This window comes from Manacus candei, unplaced genomic scaffold (genome assembly GCF_025592945.1).
Source record: "Manacus candei isolate 608988 ecotype Guabito, Panama unplaced genomic scaffold, ASM2559294v1 h1tg000041l, whole genome shotgun sequence".
NCBI lineage: Eukaryota > Metazoa > Chordata > Aves > Passeriformes > Pipridae > Manacus > Manacus candei.
The window spans coordinates 13,285-33,396 of record NW_026138089.1 but is presented as its reverse complement, the minus strand read 5'-3'; the positions used below and the strand labels follow the sequence as shown (position 1 = coordinate 33,396).

The window sequence follows — 20,112 nt, the reverse complement described above, 5'->3', positions numbered from 1 at the left end:
ACCAGCAGGGGGAATGAACTCAACTCAAAGGAGAGATTATAAGTCAGAATAACAATTTATTAAAATAATACAGTAAGTACAATAATACAAACAAACAATTGGTCTCAACCCACAAAAACCCAAATGTATAACCCAGTGCCCTGGGGCCTGAACAAAGTGGTGTTCCTTGGGCCCTGTTTGAGCCCAAAGTAAAGGGAGAGGGGAAGAACCTGCTGGTGGGAGAGCTGCTGCAGTCTGGCCAGAACTGGTGATCGCAGTCCAGTGGTGGTCTAAGTCTGGTTGAGAGCGATGAGATGCAGCCGTCCTCTGGATCCCACGAGTGGGTTGAAAAATGTTCCAAAACTCCAAGATTATATATCCTCCAGTTCAGGCAGGAATGTTCAGTGCTCCCCTCAGGGCGGGGAGTTCCACAAAGGGTGTGAGGACAGAAACATCTTCCTATCTCACAGGCCTCTTAACACCTAGTTTATAGCCTGAGGAGTCAGGCTCTATGGGCAGAGGGTGCGAATAGTCTATTGACAACAATAGTCTAGTTTCTGGGAAATGACATGGAAGGCTATAGAATACAGTTTTGGGTTACACCCACCATGATGAACTGATCTCAGCTGTCCTAACTAGGACATTATCCACCCCTTATTCTATGCCATCCATGTCATGCCCAAATTAACCCCCTTTAAAAACTATATCCCTTTAAAACTATATACATCTATCTATCTATATATATATATATATATACAATGAAACATTACAGACCATTCTCACTCAAAATTAGGTCCCCTTGTGGTACACAACGTGTCTCCCCATCTTTTTGCATTACCCACAAAGTGGAACCAGGTCCTTGAGCAAAAACAATCCCTCGGATGGGTTTGCCTTTGCTTGAGGTGGGACTAATCCAAACAGTCTTCCCTAACATTCCTCTCATATGTACCACGGGGACTTTATCTCCATCTACAGTATGCAAAAGTTCTGATTGGGCAGGGCCAGCTCGATTGATGGAACCTCGGGTGTTGACCAACCAGGTGGCCTTTGCTAAATGCAGCTCCCAGTGTTTGAGAGTCTCCCCACACAGTGCTTTCAGGGTGGTTTTCAGCAGTCTGTTGCACCGCTCAACTTTTCCAGCAGCTGGTGCATGGTAGGGGATATGATACACCCACTCAATGCCGTGCTCTTTGGCCCAGGTGTCTACGAGGCCATTCTTGAAATGGGTCCCATTATCAGACTCAATTCTCTCCGGGGTGCCGTGTCGCCACAGGACTTGTTTTTCAAGGCCCAGGATGGTATTCCGGGCAGTGGCATGAGGCACTGGGTATGTCTCCAACCATCCAGTGCTTCCTTCTACCATGGTCAGTACGTAGTGCTTGCCTTGGCGGGTTTTGGGGAGCGTGATGTAGTCAACTTGCCAGGCTTCCCCATACCTGTACTTCGACCACCGTCCACCATACCATAGAGGCTTCACCCGCTTGGCCTGCTTGATGGCAGCACATGTCTCACAGTCATGGATGACCTGTGAGACAATGTCCTTGGTTAAGTCCACCCCTCGGTCACGAGCCCATCTGTATGTTGCATCTCTCCCCTGGTGACCGGAGGCGTCATGGGCCCATCGAGCCAGAAATAATTCTCCTTTGTGCTGCCAATCCAGATCTACCTGAGAGACTTTAATCCTGGCAGCTCGGTCCGCCTGCTCGTTGTTACGATGCTCCTCATTAGCCCGTTTCTTGCCTACATGAGCGTCTACGTGACGGACCTTCACACTCAGCTTCTCTACCCGGCCAGCGATGTCCTGCCACATCTCCGCCGCCCAGATGGGTTTCCCTTGGCGCTGCCAGTTGGCCTTTTTCCATCGCTCCAGCCATCCCCACAGAGCATTGGCCACCATCCATGAGTCAGTGTAGAGATAGAGTCTTGGCCACTTCTCTCGCTCAGCTATATCCAAAGCCAACTGAACGGCTTTAAGCTCTGCAAACTGACTTGACCCACCTTGTCCTTCGGTCGCTTCTGCAACTCGCCGTGTGGGACTCCATACAGCTGCCTTCCATTTTCGGTTTGTCCCTACAATGCGGCAGGAGCCATCCGTGAAGAGCACATATCGCCTTTCATCTGTGGGTAGCTTGTCATATGGTGGGGCCTCCTCAGCTCGTGTCACCTTCTCCTCCTCTTCTTCAGAGGATAGTCCGAAACTCTCACCTTCGGGCCAATTGGTGATAATTTCCAGAATCCCAGGGCGATTAGGATTCCCTATCCGGGTTCGCTGCGTGATCAGAGCGATCCACTTACTCCATGTGGCATCGGTGGCATGATGTGTGGAAGGAACTCTTCCCTTGAACATCCAGCCCAGCACTGGTAGTCGGGGTGCCAGGAGGAGCTGCGCTTCGGTGCCGATCACTTCTGAGGCAGCTCGAACTCCTTCGTAGGCAGCCAGGATCTCTTTCTCAGTTGGTGTATAGCTGGCTTCAGATCCCTTGTATCCCCGACTCCAGAATCCCAGCGGTCGTCCTCGGGTCTCCCCAGGCACTTTCTGCCAGAGGCTCCAAGAAGGGCCATTCTCCCCGGCTGCGGTGTAGAGCACGTTCTTCACGTCCTGTCCCGTCCTTACTGGCCCAAGGGCTACCGCATGGGTAATCTCCTGTTTAATTTGTTCAAAGGCTTATTGTTGTTCAGGGCCCCACTGGAAATCATTTTTCTTCCGTGTCACAAGGTAGAGAGGGCTTACAATCTGACTATACTCGGGGATATGCATCCTCCAAAAGCCCACAGCGCCTAGGAAAGCCTGTGTTTCCTTCTTGCTGGTTGGTGGGGACATGGCTGCTATTTTGTTAATCACCTCCATTGGAATTAGGCGGCGTCCATCTTGCCACTTCACTCCTAGGAACTGAATTTCCTGAGCAGGTCCCTTGACCTTACTCCGTTTAATGGCAAAACCGGCTCTTAGGAGAATCTGGATTATCTTTTCTCCTTTCTCGAAGACTTCGCCCGCTGTGTTCCCCCATACAATGATGTCATCAATGTACTGTAGGTGCTCTGGAGCCTCACCCTTTTCCAGTGCAGTCTGGATCAGTCCATGGCAAATGCTGGGACTGTGTTTCCACCCCTGAGGCAGTCGATTCCAGGTGTACTGCACACCTCTCCAAGTGAAAGCAAATTGTGGCCTGCACTCCGCTGCCAAAGGAATGGAGAAAAAGGCATTGGCTATGTCAATGGTGGCATACCACTTGGCTTCCTTGGACTCCAGCTCGTACTGGAGCTCCAGCATGTCCGGCACAGCAGCACTCAGGGGTGGTGTGACTTCATTGAGTCCACAGTAATCCACCGTCAGCCTCCACTCTCCGCTGGACTTACGCACTGGCCATATAGGGCTATTAAAGGGTGAGCGAGTCTTGCTGACCACCCCCTGGGTCTCCAGTTCACGGATCATCTTATGTATAGGGGTCACAGAGTCTCGGTCGGTGCGGTATTGCCGACGGTGCACTGTTGCTGTGGCTATCGGTACCAATTGTTCTTCAACCTTCAGCAGTCCCACAGCAGAGGGGTCCTCTGAGAGACCAGGCAAGGTGTTCAACTGTCTAATTTCCTCCGTCTCCACAGCAGCTATGCCAAAAGCCCAACGAAGTCCTTTTGGGTCTTTGAAATACCCACTCCTCAGGTAATCTATGCCAAGGATACACGGGGCCTCTGGACCAGTCACGATGGGGTGTCTGTGCCATTCCTTCCCAGTCAGGCTCACTTCAGCTTCCAGTACAGTCAGCTGTTGGGATCCCCCTGTCACCCCAGAAATGGAGATGGATTCTGCCCCTACGTATCTTGATGGCATTAATGTACATTGTGCGCCAGTGTCCACTAAAGCCTTATATCTTTGTGGCTCTGATGTGCCAGGCCACCGAATCCACACAGTCCAATAGACTCGATTGTCCCTCTCCTCTACCTGGCTAGAGGCAGGGCACCCCTAGTCCTGGTCATGGTACTCATTGTGCTCTTCTTGTGGGTATGACCTGGAGGTCCCTTCAAGAGGATCAGACGTATCATCATTCCTGTACCGTCTGGAGTCTTGCCCACGAGAGACTGGAGCAACGTTTACCCTTGAAGAGTTCTTTATGGTATTTGTTCCTCTTTTCAGTTCACGTACCCGGGCTGCTAAGGAAGAGGTGGGTTTCCCATCCCACTTCCTCATATCTTCTCCGTGCTCACGGAGGTAAAACCATAGATCGCTACGTGGAGTGTACCTTCTCTCCTTAGCTGGAGGACGCTGGCTCCTGATAGCAGAGACTCTTGTTTGTCCTGGCGAGATATGGAAAATCCCTTCCTTAATTTCTTCTCTTAGCTTCTGGTGTCCCTCTTCAATTTTCTCTTCCAGGCTTCGGACGTGTTCAGCCAGTTTGGTTTCCACAGATGAGACGTGGGCTCGTAATGGGGCGGTGACAGTGTCTTCATAAATCCTGAGTTTGCTAACCAATGCTCCCACCACTGCTCTCAGCTCTCAATGCTCTCAGCTGTCCTAACTAGGACACTGGTATCTCAGGAATTTCCAGCCTAGCAACACATTTTTTCTCCAACTCTTCAGATCCACTTATCAGATGCATGAGTTAGAGAGAAATGGTAGTTTAGGCAGGAATCAAAAGGAAATGGTAGTTTCTGCCTGAAAGACAACCTGACATTCCAATCCCATTCATGGTACATGACCTACCATGCCCGGAAAAAAATCATTACAGTTCCTAACACTGCTTGGACAAATAGCCAATAATTTCAAAATACCATTACATTTTTCTTAGAGCTTGCAGAACTGCAGTTCTATGGTACAAACTTACTTATTAGTAGAAAATAGCACTGAATCAGATTTTCACAAAAAGATTTTGAGAGTCCCCCTGCTTTGTCTCCAGCACTAAAGTAAGTCTTGCAAATCCCTTGCTTACCAGAGTAACCAGCTAACAGCAATGGATGCTCCTGCAATTGGTTCTCCACAGATACTTTATCCCCTTCCTTCTGTAACTATGAAACACAAAGTGATAGTCCCCAGAGGATAAAAGCAATGACAGCAAAGAAGCTCTATAAGCTTAAGCAACTTTCCCTTTCCAAGAGAGGGAGGGACATACAGTCCATTTATAAGGTGACAATCAGCTTGATTTTTCCAAAAAGAAAACCCCTAAAGTAGTTTTAAAAAGGCTTCCAGTCTTCTGCTAGTTCCTGAGGATAAATATAGCTTTCTCCCATTCAACTAATCTCTCCCAGATCGCTGTGGGAAAAGACATGCTAAGTTGTTTAACTAGGGAAGAACAGTTGTTTTTGACCAAGATGTGGTAAGCTATTTTTGTGGTTCTCTGGGCCCTGATTAGGTCTTGTTAAGTGCAAGGTGAATCTGGTGACTGTCATAAGAACATTCCAGCACAGCAAAGAACAGTACTGATCCTAATGGGGCTTCTGCAGTATAGCAGTTGTACAGAATGAACTTGAACTATTATGAAAGTGGTGAACAACTGTAGAAGAAAGAAACTGCTGACTACGCACATCATTCTCTGTAAACACAGATAAAAATACTCCAGTCACCCCAAGATCTGTCTTTATATTTCATAGAGAAATCTTACTTTCATTGTTCCTTTAACAACAGATGGTCAAATAAGTAGATTGAGATTTTTAAAAAATCATGTTTAAAATTCAAAACTTATGGCTTTACCTATAAAGGTAAAAAAGTAAAGCAGGTGTTTAGTTTGCGTGAAATTAGTCAGGAAGAAAACAAGCTGCTCATTTACAGACACATGGATACAAAAGAAAGAGAAGGAGATGAAAGGCAGAAGGAATCCTACTGCTTTCTCTGCTAGCCAAGAAAAAGCTTAATAAAACAAGCTGCTGAAGAATAAAACAATCTTTCTTATTTTTGGACATTACCCTGAGGGAAAAGCTTTGACACAGCAGCAAAGTCTACTTACCTGTGCTTTGCTTCCCTTACATGGCAAACATCTCAAGGTTCCACTTCAGGGGGTTTTACTAGATGGAATTACATCCTTGTATTACAAGGCTCTGTAATTAATTTATTCTACTTACTATAAATATGTCTCAGTAGAAAACTAGATGACAGAAGGAGCTGCATATTAGTAGAAATCACACACAACGAACCATTTGTATTAGTTACAATATCAGGAGCATTAAAATGAGAATCCCTTAAAATCATATTTAATCCTAATTGTTAGATTCTTCATTGTCACAAGTAAAATCTTCTTAACATCTTTAATGTAACTTCTAATAAGTTTTTTTCTAATAGCAGTTTAATTCAACAGTTTAGCTGTGTATGTGCAATATACATGTGTACACTCATCTGCATATATACATATACACATCAATTTTTCAGTATTTGCCTGGTATATACTGATGACTCCAGTGTATAATTTATATTTCAAAAATATTTCAAATATAAAAATGCTGACCAGAGAAAATGTTTAAACTCAAGGATTATCACATCACTGTAGCCAAGATTCCTTGTGCCTTCTATCAATAAATGGCAGAAACAGTGATGCAGTAAGAGCCCAATATTAAAATTCAGACTTCCTAGATAGAATATGTGTGTTACTCTGTGGTAGTAACATAACTTTTCTAAATTCAAACAGTACTAATGTCAAGCCTAACTGCAAAACATCTGCGCAGATGGAGGGCAAGATTAAATCTATTTAGCACTGTCAAGGCTGAGCTGGTTGGGTGCTGGGTTATGTCCAGGGTGCACATACACTTCACAGACACCTTTGCTCACAGAGAAACAGCCCATCTGCAGTAGCTCCACCATTCTCCAGGCAGTCGTCTGGATTGGGGCTTATGTAATTGTGTAACAGATGAAGATTTGGGAAAGTTGTAAAAATAAAACCAAACCTAGTAAAGCTTTTCCAAATCCACTTGTCTAGTCATAGTTTTCATGGCTCTAATGCTTGAGGCTGCAATCAGGCTCCATCAGGAGGGGATGAAGAGGCTGTCAGTATCAAGGGGAAGCTGACACAGACCACTCTGCTTCACATCCCGGTTGCCGATTTCAGGAATCTGAAAACTGTCACTAGATCTTCATTCTCATCTACCTGTTCAGCAAATATGAAGTAGAACTTTGTCCTTCTCTCCTTTAGCAAAGGTAGGAGTAGGGTGAGCAGTCATTAACCTTCAGGTCACGTTTAGCTCACTAGATAGGATGAATTTGTATACATAGTCTTCTTTACAAACATTGCTGATAGCAGCAGAATGAATAGGGTTGGGTAAATTTAGAAATACCAAATGTCTAAAATAACTATGCATTAATGACAATGGTACATTGTTTACTCATCTTTCTCATTTCTTAGGACCAAGGCAGAGTATAACAAAGCTGTCCTAGTAGCTATTGCTGTTCCTTCTCTATAAACATAAGGAATCTGGAGAACCTTATCAGCTTGGCATCCTTCGAAAGTGCAAAGCAAAGAACCTGCTTGTCCTTTAGCCTAACCAGCAAGAAACTCTGATTGCATCCTAGGATATACAAAGGGTATAGTAATGAAAAAGTATCAAAAAAAAGAAAATGAAAAGGGAGGAAGAGAATGAGCATAGCTGTCTGGCCATCTTGTGCAAGACAGTATTGTTGTTTTGAAGTTATAAAGAGAAGAGAGAGAAAATTTTAGAGAGCTAAAACTGTGGGGTTTTGTTGAAACTTCTGCTATATAATCCACTGTTTAGTGACCAGACAATTCAAAGTTAAGCTAAAGAATAATCATTGTATGCACTTTAATCAAAGTTGCGAGTTTATACAATATAAAAATCTTAGATAATGGTAAGTCCTAGAAAGCTACAGGTTGTTCATAGACAACTTCCCACTACAACCTTCTCTTACTCTATTCATGGGCATAACCTATTCAAGACTGTAGGACCACACACAACTCAGAACTCAACTGTGTAGCAATCTTCACAAAAAAACGTGCGCCTCCCCCGTCTCTGTCAGAATCCTTAAGAGTGGAGAGGCTACACATAGCATGCTCCCAGAGCCACCAGTTATGCTGGTACAGCACAAAGGGCAAGCTGAATCAAGAATCCTGTTCTCAGCTCCAGTCCCCAAATGACTATAAATATTGATACATCATTTCTGCTCTATCTAACATGTTCTACAATGCTCAAATGATGTAAAGAATGTTCTTTCATTGAAACATTACTGTTTCAACATTTCTAGTAGCTACACTCACTGCTATCTATTCCAACTTTCTATGTTATGATTTTACTAGCTTTCTTTCCTTTACCTACTTTGAAGGACCATGACTAGACTATTGAGTTAACAGTAACCAGTTACTGAAGTAATCTGAGTTGGTGAAGAAAAAGGATACGTCAACTGTGATTAGTTCCTACTTGTCTTTCATTAGACAAGATGCTACATCTTTGTCAAATTCTCGTCTGCAGTGAATATCATGGACTTGATTTCAAAAACTAAGCATCTGTAACTTCTGCTGACTTCTGCTATAACAGTAGATGACAACTCTGAAAAAGAGGTTTAATAAAAATGGTGAATCCAGCTGGGAATTCACTTGGAGACACAAGTTGACTGAGAAGTATCTTTCTATAAATGTTTTCATAAATGATTGTACACTATTGCTCTACAGACCCTAAGCTGAAACAAAAGCTTGTTGCAAAACGATGTCTATCTCTTTCAAGAGTCATGAGTTCCAGTGCTCTTTTCCTAATTTTTTCCTTTCCTTTAGTAGTGCCAATCCACTGAAAGCAGTGGAGCTGCTTCTGACTCACAATACTATAAGAGAAGAATCAGCATTACAGTACAGGAGGCAAATGGTTAAGGAGCCCTTGTGTTTACTTGCCATGGAACTATATATCTCTTTGTCTGGTAAGGACAATTGCCCTCTCATTTTTACAAAGGAAACAAAGTATACAGGTATTGTTTACAAATCTAACTGAATTTTCAGAACTGATTGGAGAAATGATGCCAAAACAACAAACATGAACAGCTCAGTATTTGCTAGGATCACCATACTTCATGGGTACTTTCATGCAGACATCTTGGAAATAAGCTCTTCCCTGCTACAGGACGTAGAAGATGACATGGGTTTATAGGATGCATAGAGACTTGGGGAACCGACCAAATGATTGTGCATCCAAAGTGGAAAAAAGAAATGCACTAGAACTGGCATTGCTATTATGCCAGAGGATCTGAAGATAGTGAAGAAAATTGTTGGTCTGTTTAGTGCACTGCAGGGACAAAGACACTCTCATGGTTATTAGAGGAATTTATTTCTAGGCTTTCAGTCCCCCACTGTGTCTACTAAAGACTATCAATTCAGAAATGCAACCATATTTGCTGCTTTTCCTTTATGGGCAAACTACAGTGTTTGTCATTAATCACCCTGACAATATGAAAATGCAACATTATTCTGCTAAGTATTTCCATGCTTTCTGATTTTTCACTCATCTACCAAGTTGTCAAATGCTAGACACACAGACAAGGTACATAGTCGTGTGCAGTGCAAAGGGAAAAAAAGAAAAATGATTAAAGGAATCATAATTGAAATGTGTTTGAGCCTGGGATACCTCTATTGGAGGTTTAAGTTTTTTAACCTAATTTCCTTCCTTGATTATATTATTGATTTGATTTGATTAGATTAGTATAACGACTCTTAAAAATACTATTCATTTTAAGTTGCTAGCCAGTCTTTCATCTGTTAGGAATACTTTGTTCCACAATATAAACCCCTTAATGATAAATTCTTAATCCCACCAGTTCTACGCTGAAATCGGGGGGTGGGGGGGAAATAGAAGTAAACCAGGAAGGATGGAAGAGCCTTAAAAAGCCCAGAGCAAACAGGTGCCTGTGCTACATTTTGCAGTACATGAAGACCTGTGAGTCTGAGAGCAAAAGAGCAACTCCGTGATTCTGCAGATTTACATTTCATCTCAGTTTCCAGCTAGTCAGAGGGCATTTTGTACCCTGACAGAAACGAAAAAAATACGGTGGAAACCTGGAAAAAGGAATTTTCGCTTCAGTCGGTCCCGCACAGCACCGGGAGCGCTTTCACTGCAAAGCCGCCCCCTCGCGGGGGCTCCGGCACCGGGAGAGCGGCAGGGAAGAGAGGGGGGACAAAAACGGGGAAAAAAAAAATCACCAAAAACCCTTACGTGAAGACTTCAGTCTTTTCTGAAGCAGGACACAATCCACAACACACAGGATAGCAGGTCCATACTTTCCCGACTCATTAAAATGCAAATAATTTCCAATCACTCCGGTTTGGAGTGTCACAGTTTCTCACTCAGCCCCTCTGTGTGTTCAGAAAGATGGCACTTGAGGGAAGTGATGCTCTTGCGGGTGCAAGGTTAGGATGGAATTTAAGGTTCTCTTCTTGGAAAATCAGTATATTTGTATCTGACCTTAAAAAAAGCATCTGAATATCACAGATGTGATTCCTGTCTTAATTATAAACTTACAATAATATATTTTTGTAGGATGTTGTGAGTTGATTTAGCCAGATTTGTGAGGGAAACTAAATAAGAGGCTAATAGGACTAGGTATGAAATTAGGAACTATTTAATATGTAAGACAGCTTCGATTACTGCTTATGGTTTCTTCGCATGTCATCATTAACAACATGACATCTGAGTAGAAATGTCTTGTGCTACACAGCCAGAAAACACTTCTGAAGGTTTTGTTGGAGAGTAGTCAGGAAGGAATCTCATGGATCATGAGAGAGCAATGTGTCTTGACTGGATCTACAATACCACAACTTAAAACCTGAATTGCAGAACATCTACCAAGACATAATATGTGTAACCTTAGGGAAGGGTAGAGTTTGGCCTTGAAAAACCAAAATGCTCAACACTTGTCGATAACTTTAAGAAAACTCTGTTATGTGGCAAAACCTGCAAATTAATTCAATTTTGATTATTTCTTAGTTCTACAAAGAAAGTAATTATAATTACTGTGTTTTACATCCTATAATAATATATGAAGCCTATATTAAACACTGAAACGTTAATAGATATTTCAGCAAAAATTTAATAATTAAACAATTAAACATTTTTTTCAGCCTACATCCCTAAACTGTTAATCTCCCAAGTTAATGGATTCAGACTTCTTACTGCTTCAGAATGCACTGATGATTCTGGAAACTGAGATTTACTATTTTTGTCAACAACATCCTATTTTCAGACATCTTTTTTTAAAATCAAGATGATGAATTTATCATATTGAAAACTTTAAAAGCACTTAGATTTTGGTATACAATTTTGAGATAATGGATGAAGTCTGTGACAGTTACTGAATAAATACTAAATACACAAATCCTAGTCATCTGAATTCTTTAAAATGTGCTTACTTCTGAACAGCTATTGAAAGTATGAGCTTACATTGTTGGGTTTCTTTTCTCCTTTTGTCTGAGAACAGAAACATAGGCATTTATTTCTACTTTGGGGACTATATGCCAGAAATTGTTGATTTTGCAGCTGTTCAAAGAATATTTAAAATATTCTTCAGCTACATTTTCCTTATACTTTGCTTTTCAATAACTATGCTAGCAGACAAAACATAAAACTATTGATAGCCTATTCTGTTCTTCAGTATATTTGCTCATATTGTTCATAGAAAATTCAGTTCAGCATTTTCAAATCACTTCTTAGTCCATATGAATTAATTCTCAAAAGATATAAGATTATCGTGAGATATGTACTGATGAACTCATAGGACCTAACACCTCTCATATGTGTATATCTGGGTGTGTATGTGTATCTCACTCAAAATATTGAAACACAAGGCAGAAATTCAGTCCAAGTAGTTAGAATCACTGCAGAAAACAAAAGGGAATAGAGAAAAAGAAATCTCTCCCCCTGTTGGCCAAGAAGTAGCAAAAGTCACTCCTTTCTTAGGCTGGCATTAAGCAACTGCTTAAACAAATGCTTAATTTTAAGCAAGTGAGATCAATTTACACATTTTATACTTCTGGAGGTTTCACTTCAAGCCCTCTAGTGTGAGCCAGTAAACTAAATGCTGCATTGCAGCTGAAGCACATTAGATGCATTCCTGAATTTCATCTTCTGAATTTCTTTAATCCAACAGGAATGCAGTTCAGATGCTCCAAGAGCCCTTCTCAGCAGGACAATCAGAAGATCAGTGCTGAAAGTTCTCTTCTGATCTGAACGAAAAGAGCAATGTGTCTGATGCACCAGTCAGAGGCCTCCTTTTGCCCAGGAAAGACCTCCCAAGCAATGAGTGCTCTAAAGCCCTGTACCTTGAGACTAAGCTCACAAAACCACTTATAGAGCTAAGCTTTATGGCACCCAAGAGCTATGCACATCTATGTTTTAACCTGAAACCACTAAACTTCCAGTTCAGCAGAATAAAGTGCTACATCTGTCAATAAAATCTGTTCTATAAAGATGAAGTTCCTTTACTTTTCTCAAAATGGTTCCAAATATAATGCAAATGTCTCTCAATCTGAGAGCAAAATTAAAATGGAGTGACTAAGAGCAGTTTCATACATGCATACATACAACCACACACACAATGATATGTGTACAGGGATTCAATTTATAACAATACATATTATATTTAGGAAGGCAAATTTCTTAGCAAAAACAGCTAAGAAAAGCTGTTTTGCAGCTGGACATAGCACCTTACAATAATAGCTAACGAAAATGGTATTACTGTGTTTAACAGTAATAACTGAAAATCAAACGGTATCACTTCTAGAATTTTATTAACTAGAACTGACAATAAAAAGTTTGCATGTTTGAAAGAAACACTGTGAGTAAAATAATGAAGGATTAGACTTAGAAGACATTTCTGAAAATTTACATATTTAGAAATTACATTCACAGGTTTTGGATTGTTGAGAAGCAGGTGCTTGCTTTTCTGAAACTTTTTAAATCCTTAAAGATTCAAGAAATCCAAGCCCTTTGCTAAATAAGATGGACAGACATTTCAGGTCCACAGAACAATAACCTCTGATTATTAACATATTCTAGAGGTCTATATCAAGAAGATTCTAGACAGAGACTGCAGGAAACCTTACAGAAGAATGCATGAGACTTCAGATGCCTTAAAAGAAGAATGCTTATATCAGAAGGTCCTGATTTCTTTGCAAAATTTTCCACCAGATGCAGTACCTCCTACCATGTCAAGTGTTTTTTCTTCATGAGTATGACATCAGAGTTCCATAAAAATAGAACTGCATAAGGTCTGAAAAAGTTAATGAGCCTATAACAAAGGTAGAAGTACTAGCAGGGTCCCCCTGCCCTTTCCACTTATAGGCATGATTGAAGAAGGAGAAATCCTAGAAGTAGATGATGGGTAAGTTGAGAATTACATCACAGAACTGAACCCATACAAGTCTCTGCCACCAGCCAGGCTGCATCTCAGGACTCTGAGGCAGCAAAGGTGTCGCAGACCAGGATGCCATTTACTTTCTAGGTTGCAAATTCACATTGCCAGCTCATATCTAATTTTTCATCTACCAATATCCCCAAGTCCTCCACAGGGTTGCTCTCAAGTCATTCATCACCCATCAGGGTAGAATCAGTGAAAAAGTCAACATACTTAATTACAGAGCTGCCATTCAGAGGGAGCTAGATGGGCTGGAGGGTTGAGCCATTAAATTCATCAAGAACAAATGCGAAGTCCAGCACCTGGGAAGGAAGAACTCCTTGCAACAATGCAGTTTGGAAACTGATTGTCTGGGAAGAGGCTCTGAAAAAGGGTTCTAGGGTCCTGTAGGCAGCAAGTGGGACGTGAGCCAGCAGTGTGACTTGTTAGCAACGATGACCAAGTATATCCTGGGCTGTATTGGCAGCAGCATAGCGAGTAGACTGAGAGAAAATATTAGCCCTCCACACTCAGGTCTCATTAGGCCACATCTAGAATACTGTGTCCAATTTTGGGCCTGTAAATACAAGACCATAATGAACTGGAGTGAGTTCAGCAGGGCTCACTCCAAGTCATGGGCCTGGGAAACTTGTTCTGTGAGGAAAGTCTTAGGGAACAAGGTGAAGAGATGACTTAGATGAACCCAAGAGCAGCTCTCCAACACCTATGAAGAGGTCATTGAGAAGGCTGTTCCCAGGGGTACACGGTGTGAGGATGAAAGACAACAGGCATAAAGGGAAACGAGAGGTTTAGACTAGATATAAGAAAAAAAAAATTCACCATGAGGACAGCCAAGCTTTGGAACAGGTTCCCAAGAGGTAGTGCAATCTCTAGCGTTGGAGGTCTTTAAGTCTTAAGGATAAAGCCTCGAGTAACCTGGTCAACTAGTGTTGACCCTGCTTTGTGCAGGATATTAGACTGGTAGAGTTCTTGAAGTCCCTCCCAACCTGAATTATTCTATTATTCTGAATAATTAAGGAAATGAAAATCTCTAAGTCACCACAGCTAGATCTTATATAACACTTTGATCAGTAGCTCAGGATGGAGGGAAAATAAGGAGTAAGGTGGAATCACACAGAGATAAGTTGCTAAAAGGGACTCTAGTGAATTCTTTATGACTAACAGGCTAAGCAAATAAAACCTAAGGAAATGAGACTTCAATGATTATGCTGTCCATCACTCATCTCCAATAATAAATCTTCCAGTTTCTTAGCCAGTTTCAGCCAAATCTGACAAGGAAGTATCAGTCTCAAAGGTAATTGTGTTGTTATAGGATTTTGAAAAATTGGTTGCTGGAGAGAAGAAAGAACATCTTATTTGTTTTAACACTCTGAAAAGACAAGGAGAGGGTCACTGTGCTCTATTTTGTTTGGCATCTGTAGTCCAGCCACCCAGCTGATACACGTACAGATGCAAAATACAGGTATGATCTCTATTCTGTGAGAATTATATGTGATTTTATTTTTAATTGTTTTCCAACTTTGGCACCTCACATCTTTTTAATTTTCTTGCTGTCATACAACACTTGTGGACAGAAAGAATAAATCAGATCATCTGACTAGAACTGAGGCTATACCATCTTACAGTGTTATTCTGATGTTGCCCTAATAGATAGAGAATTGCCTCAAGATCTTAATGAAGTTATTACTGAACCCAATTTTCCTGAGTGATATTAGACATAATAATATGGGAGCAAAACAATTGTCACTCTTATTTTATTTTAGTGTAACTTTCAAAAGAACATTTTCAACCTCATGCTAAGAATTAATCCCTCTTTTACTGGAACAGCAACTGGACACTTAAAATAATTACCAATCAGATGAAATATCTCACAATGAAAGTCTAATCTAAAAGAAAATTATATATTCCAGGAAGAAACAAAGAATATCACAGCAGAAACTACTTGCAATGGATCAGAGGTATGGTCTCCTGTAGAAGCCTAGAAGACTAATGTGTATGTCTCAAACATGGATAGCTGGATAGCTGTGGAGCCAAGCAAGGATTGTTGGTAAAAACAGGCTGAGAGAAAGAACAGGATGTGGCTGAAGAGGGTGGCATACAGGGGTAGGGCAACAATTTTTGGGGACAAACATCCTCGTTCTGGCTCCTGGAGATAGACACAACACAGTACAGGGCAAGCACAGAAACGAGGTCGAGAAGGAGGACTGTCGACCAAAGACCAACCCAGTAGGGAGGGATCAAGACTACAGAAGTCCCCCAAAGCTCTCTGACCTGTTTTCAGAAATGTCTAGAAGAATGAACTGCACATTGTGCTGGTTTAAAAGTTAACCAGCAGGGGGAATGAACCCAACTCAAAGGAGAGATTATAAGTCAGAATAACAATTTATTAAAATAATACAGTAAGTACAATAATACAAACAAACAATTGGTCTCAACCCACAAAAACCCAAATGTATAACCCAGTACCCTGGGGCCTGAACAAAGTGGTGTTCCTTGGGCCCTGTTTGAGTCCAAAGTAAAGGGAGAGGGGAAGAACCTGCTGGTGGGAGAGCTGCTGCAGTCTGGCCAGAACTGGTGATCGCAGTCCAGTGGTGGTCTAAGTCTGGTTGAGAGCGATGAGATGCAGCCGTCCTCTGGATCCCACGAGTGGGTTGAAAAAATGTTCCAAAACTCCAAGATTATATATCCTCCAGTTCAGGCAGGAATGCTTGGTACTCCCCTCAGGGCGGGGAGTTCACAAAGGGTGTGAGGACAGAAACATCCTTCTATCTCACAGGCCTCTTAACACCTAGTTTATAGCCTGAGGAGTCAGGCTCTATGGGTAGAGGGTGCGAATAGTCTATTGACAACAATAGTCTAGTTTCTGGGAAATGACATGGAATGCTATAGAATACAGTTTTGGGTTACACCCACCATGCTCTATGGGCAGAGGGTGCGAATAGTCTATTGACAACAATAGTCTAGTTTCTGGGAAATGACATGGAAGGCTATAGAATACAGTTTTGGGTTACACCCACCATGATGAACTGATCTCAGCTGTCCTAACTAGGACATTATCCACCCCTTATTCTATGCCATCCATGTCATGCCCAAATTAACCCTCTTTAAAAACTATATCCCTTTAAAACTATATACATCTATCTATCTATCTATCTATCTATATATATACAATGAAACATTACAGACCATTCTCACTCAAAATTAGGTCCCCTTGTGGTACACAACGTGTCTCCCCATCTTTTTGCATTACCCACCACGTGGAACCAGGTCCCTGAGCAAAAACAATCCCTCGGATGGGTTTGCCTTTGCTTGAGGTGGGACTAATCCAAACAGTCTTCCCTAACATTCCTCTCATATGTACCACGGGGACTTTATCTCCATCTACAGTATGCAAAAGTTCTGATTGGGCAGGGCCAGCTCGATTGATGGAACCTCGGGTGTTGACCAACCAGGTGGCCTTTGCTAAATGCAGCTCCCAGTGTTTGAGAGTCTCCCCACACAGTGCCTTCAGAGTGGTTTTCAGCAGTCCGTTGCACCGCTCAACTTTTCCAGCAGCTGGTGCATGGTAGGGGATATGATACACCCACTCAATGCCGTGCTCTTTGGCCCAGGTGTCTACAAGGCCATTCTTGAAATGGGTCCCATTATCAGACTCAATTCTCTCCGGGGTGCCGTGTCGCCACAGGACTTGTTTTTCAAGGCCCAGGATGGTATTCCGGGCAGTGGCATGAGGCACGGGGTATGTCTCCAACCATCCAGTGCTTCCTTCTACCATGGTCAGTACGTAGTGCTTGCCTTGGCGGGTTTTGGGGAGTGTGATGTAGTCAACTTGCCAGGCTTCCCCATACCTGTACTTTGACCACCGTCCACCATACCATAGAGGCTTCACCCGCTTGGCCTGCTTGATGGCAGCACATGTCTCACAGTCATGGATGACCTGTGAGACAATGTCCTTGGTTAAGTCCACCCCTCGGTCACGAGCCCATCTGTATGTTGTATCTCTCCCCTGGTGACCGGAGGCGTCATGGGCCCATCGAGCCAGAAATAATTCTCCTTTGTGCTGCCAATCCAGATCTACCTGAGAGACTTTAATCCTGGCAGCTCGGTCCGCCTGCTCGTTGTTATGATGCTCCTCATTAGCCCGTTTCTTGCCTACATGAGCGTCTACGTGACGGACCTTCACACTCAGCTTCTCTACCCGGCCAGCGATGTCCCGCCACATCTCCGCCGCCCAGATGGGTTTCCCTTGGCGCTGCCAGTTGGCCTTTTTCCATCGCTCCAGCCATCCCCACAGAGCATTGGCCACCATCCATGAGTCAGTGTAGAGATAGAGTCTTGGCCACTTCTCTCGTTCAGCTATATCCAAAGCCAACTGAACGGCTTTAAGCTCTGCAAACTGACTTGACCCACCTTGTCCTTCGGTCGCTTCTGCAACTCGCCGTGTGGGACTCCATACAGCTGCCTTCCATTTTCGGTTTGTCCCTACAATGCGGCAGGAGCCATCCGTGAAGAGCACATATCGCCTTTCATCTGCTGGTAGCTTGTCATATGGTGGGGCCTCCTCAGCCCGTGTCACCTTCTCCTCCTCTTCTTCAGAGGATAGTCCGAAACTCTCACCTTCGGGCCAATTGGTGATAATTTCCAGAATCCCAGGGCGATTAGGATTCCCTATCCGGGTTCGCTGCGTGATCAGAGCGATCCACTTACTCCACGTGGCATCGGTGGCATGATGTGTGGAAGGAACTCTTCCCTTGAACATCCAGCCCAGCACTGGTAGTCGGGGTGCCAGGAGGAGCTGCGCTTCGGTGCCGATTACTTCTGAGGCAGCTCGAACTCCTTCATAGGCAGCCAGGATCTCTTTCTCAGTTGGTGTATAGCTGGCTTCAGATCCTTTGTATCCCCGACTCCAGAATCCCAGCGGTCGTCCTCGGGTCTCCCCAGGCACTTTCTGCCAGAGGCTCCAAGAAGGGCCATTCTCCCCGGCTGCGGTGTAGAGCACGTTCTTCACGTCCTGTCCTGTCCTTACTGGCCCAAGGGCTACTGCATGGACAATCTCCTGTTTAATTTGTTCAAAGGCTTGTTGTTGTTCGGGGCCCCACTGGAAATCATTTTTCTTCCGTGTCACAAGGTAGAGAGGGCTTACAATCTGACTATACTCGGGGATATGCATCCTCCAAAAGCCCACAGCGCCTAGGAAAGCCTGTGTTTCCTTCTTGCTGGTTGGTGGGGACATGGCTGCTATTTTGTTAATCACCTCCATTGGAATTAGACGGCGTCCATCTTGCCACTTCACTCCTAGGAACTGAATTTCCTGAGCAGGTCCCTTGACCTTACTCCGTTTAATGGCAAAACCGGCTCTTAGGAGAATCTGGATTATCTTCTCTCCTTTCTCGAAGACTTCGCCCGCTGTGTTCCCCCATACAATGATGTCATCAATGTACTGTAGGTGCTCTGGAGCCTCACCCTTTTCCAGTGCAGTCTGGATCAGTCCGTGGTAAATGCTGGGACTGTGTTTCCACCCCTGAGGCAGTCGATTCCAGGTGTACTGCACACCTCTCCAAGTGAAAGCAAATTGTGGCCTGCACTCCGCTGCCAAAGGAATGGAGAAAAAGGCATTGGCTATGTCAATGGTGGCATACCACTTGGCTTCCTTGGACTCCAGCTCGTACTGGAGCTCCAACATGTCCGGCACAGCAGCACTCAGGGGTGGTGTGACTTCATTGAGTCCACGGTAATCCACCGTCAGCCTCCACTCTCCGCTGGACTTACGCACTGGCCATATAGGGCTATTAAAGGGTGAGCGAGTCTTGCTGACCACCCCCTGGGTCTCCAGTTCGCGGATCATCTTTTGTATAGGGGTCACAGAGTCTCGGTCGGTGCGGTATTGCCGACGGTGCACTGTTGCTGTGGCTATCGGTACCAATTGTTCTTCAACCTTCAGCAGTCCCACAGCAGAGGGGTCCTCTGAGAGACCAGGCAAGGTGTTCAACTGTCTGATTTCCTCCGTCTCCACAGCAGCTATGCCAAAAGCCCAACGAAGTCCTTTTGGGTCTTTGAAATACCCACTCCTCAGGTAATCTATGCCAAGGATACACGGGGCCTCTGGACCAGTCACGATGGGGTGTCTGTGCCATTCCTTCCCAGTCAGGCTCACTTCAGCTTCCAGTACAGTCAGCTGTTGGGATCCCCCTGTCACCCCAGAAATAGAGATGGATTCTGCCCCTACGTATTTTGATGGCATTAATGTACATTGTGCGCCAGTGTCCACTAAAGCCTTATATCTTTGTGGCTCTGATGTGCCAGGCCACCGAATCCACACAGTCCAATAGACTCGATTGTCCCTCTCCTCTACCTGGCTAGAGGCAGGGCACCCCTAGTCCTGGTCATGGTACTCATTGTGCTCTTCTTGTGGGTATGACCTGGAGGTCCCTTCAAGAGGATCAGACGTATCATCATTCCTGTACCGTCTGGAGTCTTGCCCACGAGAGACTGGAGCAACGTTTACCTTTGAAGAGTTCTTTATGGTATTTGTTCCTCTTTTCAGTTCACGTACCCGGGCTGCTAAGGAAGAGGTGGGTTTCCCATCCCACTTCCTCATATCTTCTCCATGCTCACGGAGGTAAAACCATAGATCGCCACGTGGAGTGTACCTTCTCTCCTTAGCTGGGGGGCGCTGGTTCCTGATAGCAGAGACTCTTGTTTGTCTTGGCGAGATATGGAAAATCCCTTCCTTAATTTCTTCTCTTAGCTTCTGGTGTCCCTCTTCAATTTTCTCTTCTAGGCTTCGGACGTGTTCAGCCAGTTTGGTTTCC

At 43.7% G+C, this 20,112-nt stretch overlaps 2 protein-coding genes across 5 annotated transcripts in view; both read right to left on the bottom strand.

Moving 5' to 3' along the window:
• Positions 1-20,112, bottom strand: part of LOC127474395 (dystrophin-like) — a 589,003-nt gene that overhangs the window by 558,292 nt on the left and 10,599 nt on the right. The gene's annotated exons all lie outside the window — the stretch shown is intronic.
• On the bottom strand, positions 14-19,911 carry LOC127474396 (uncharacterized). Its single transcript, XM_051795065.1, has 2 exons — positions 16,089-19,911; positions 14-461 (listed from the first exon to the last, which is right to left on the bottom strand). Exon 1 carries the CDS (start codon positions 19,539-19,541, stop codon positions 16,479-16,481), a length of 3,063 nt encoding a protein of 1,020 aa, XP_051651025.1. The 5' UTR covers positions 19,542-19,911; the 3' UTR covers positions 14-461; positions 16,089-16,478.

Excerpts from the sequence above, each read along its gene's own strand:
- LOC127474396 (XM_051795065.1), bottom strand. The coding sequence starts at position 19,541 with ATGCCATCAAAATACGTAGGGGCAGAATCCATCTCTATTTCTGGGGTG.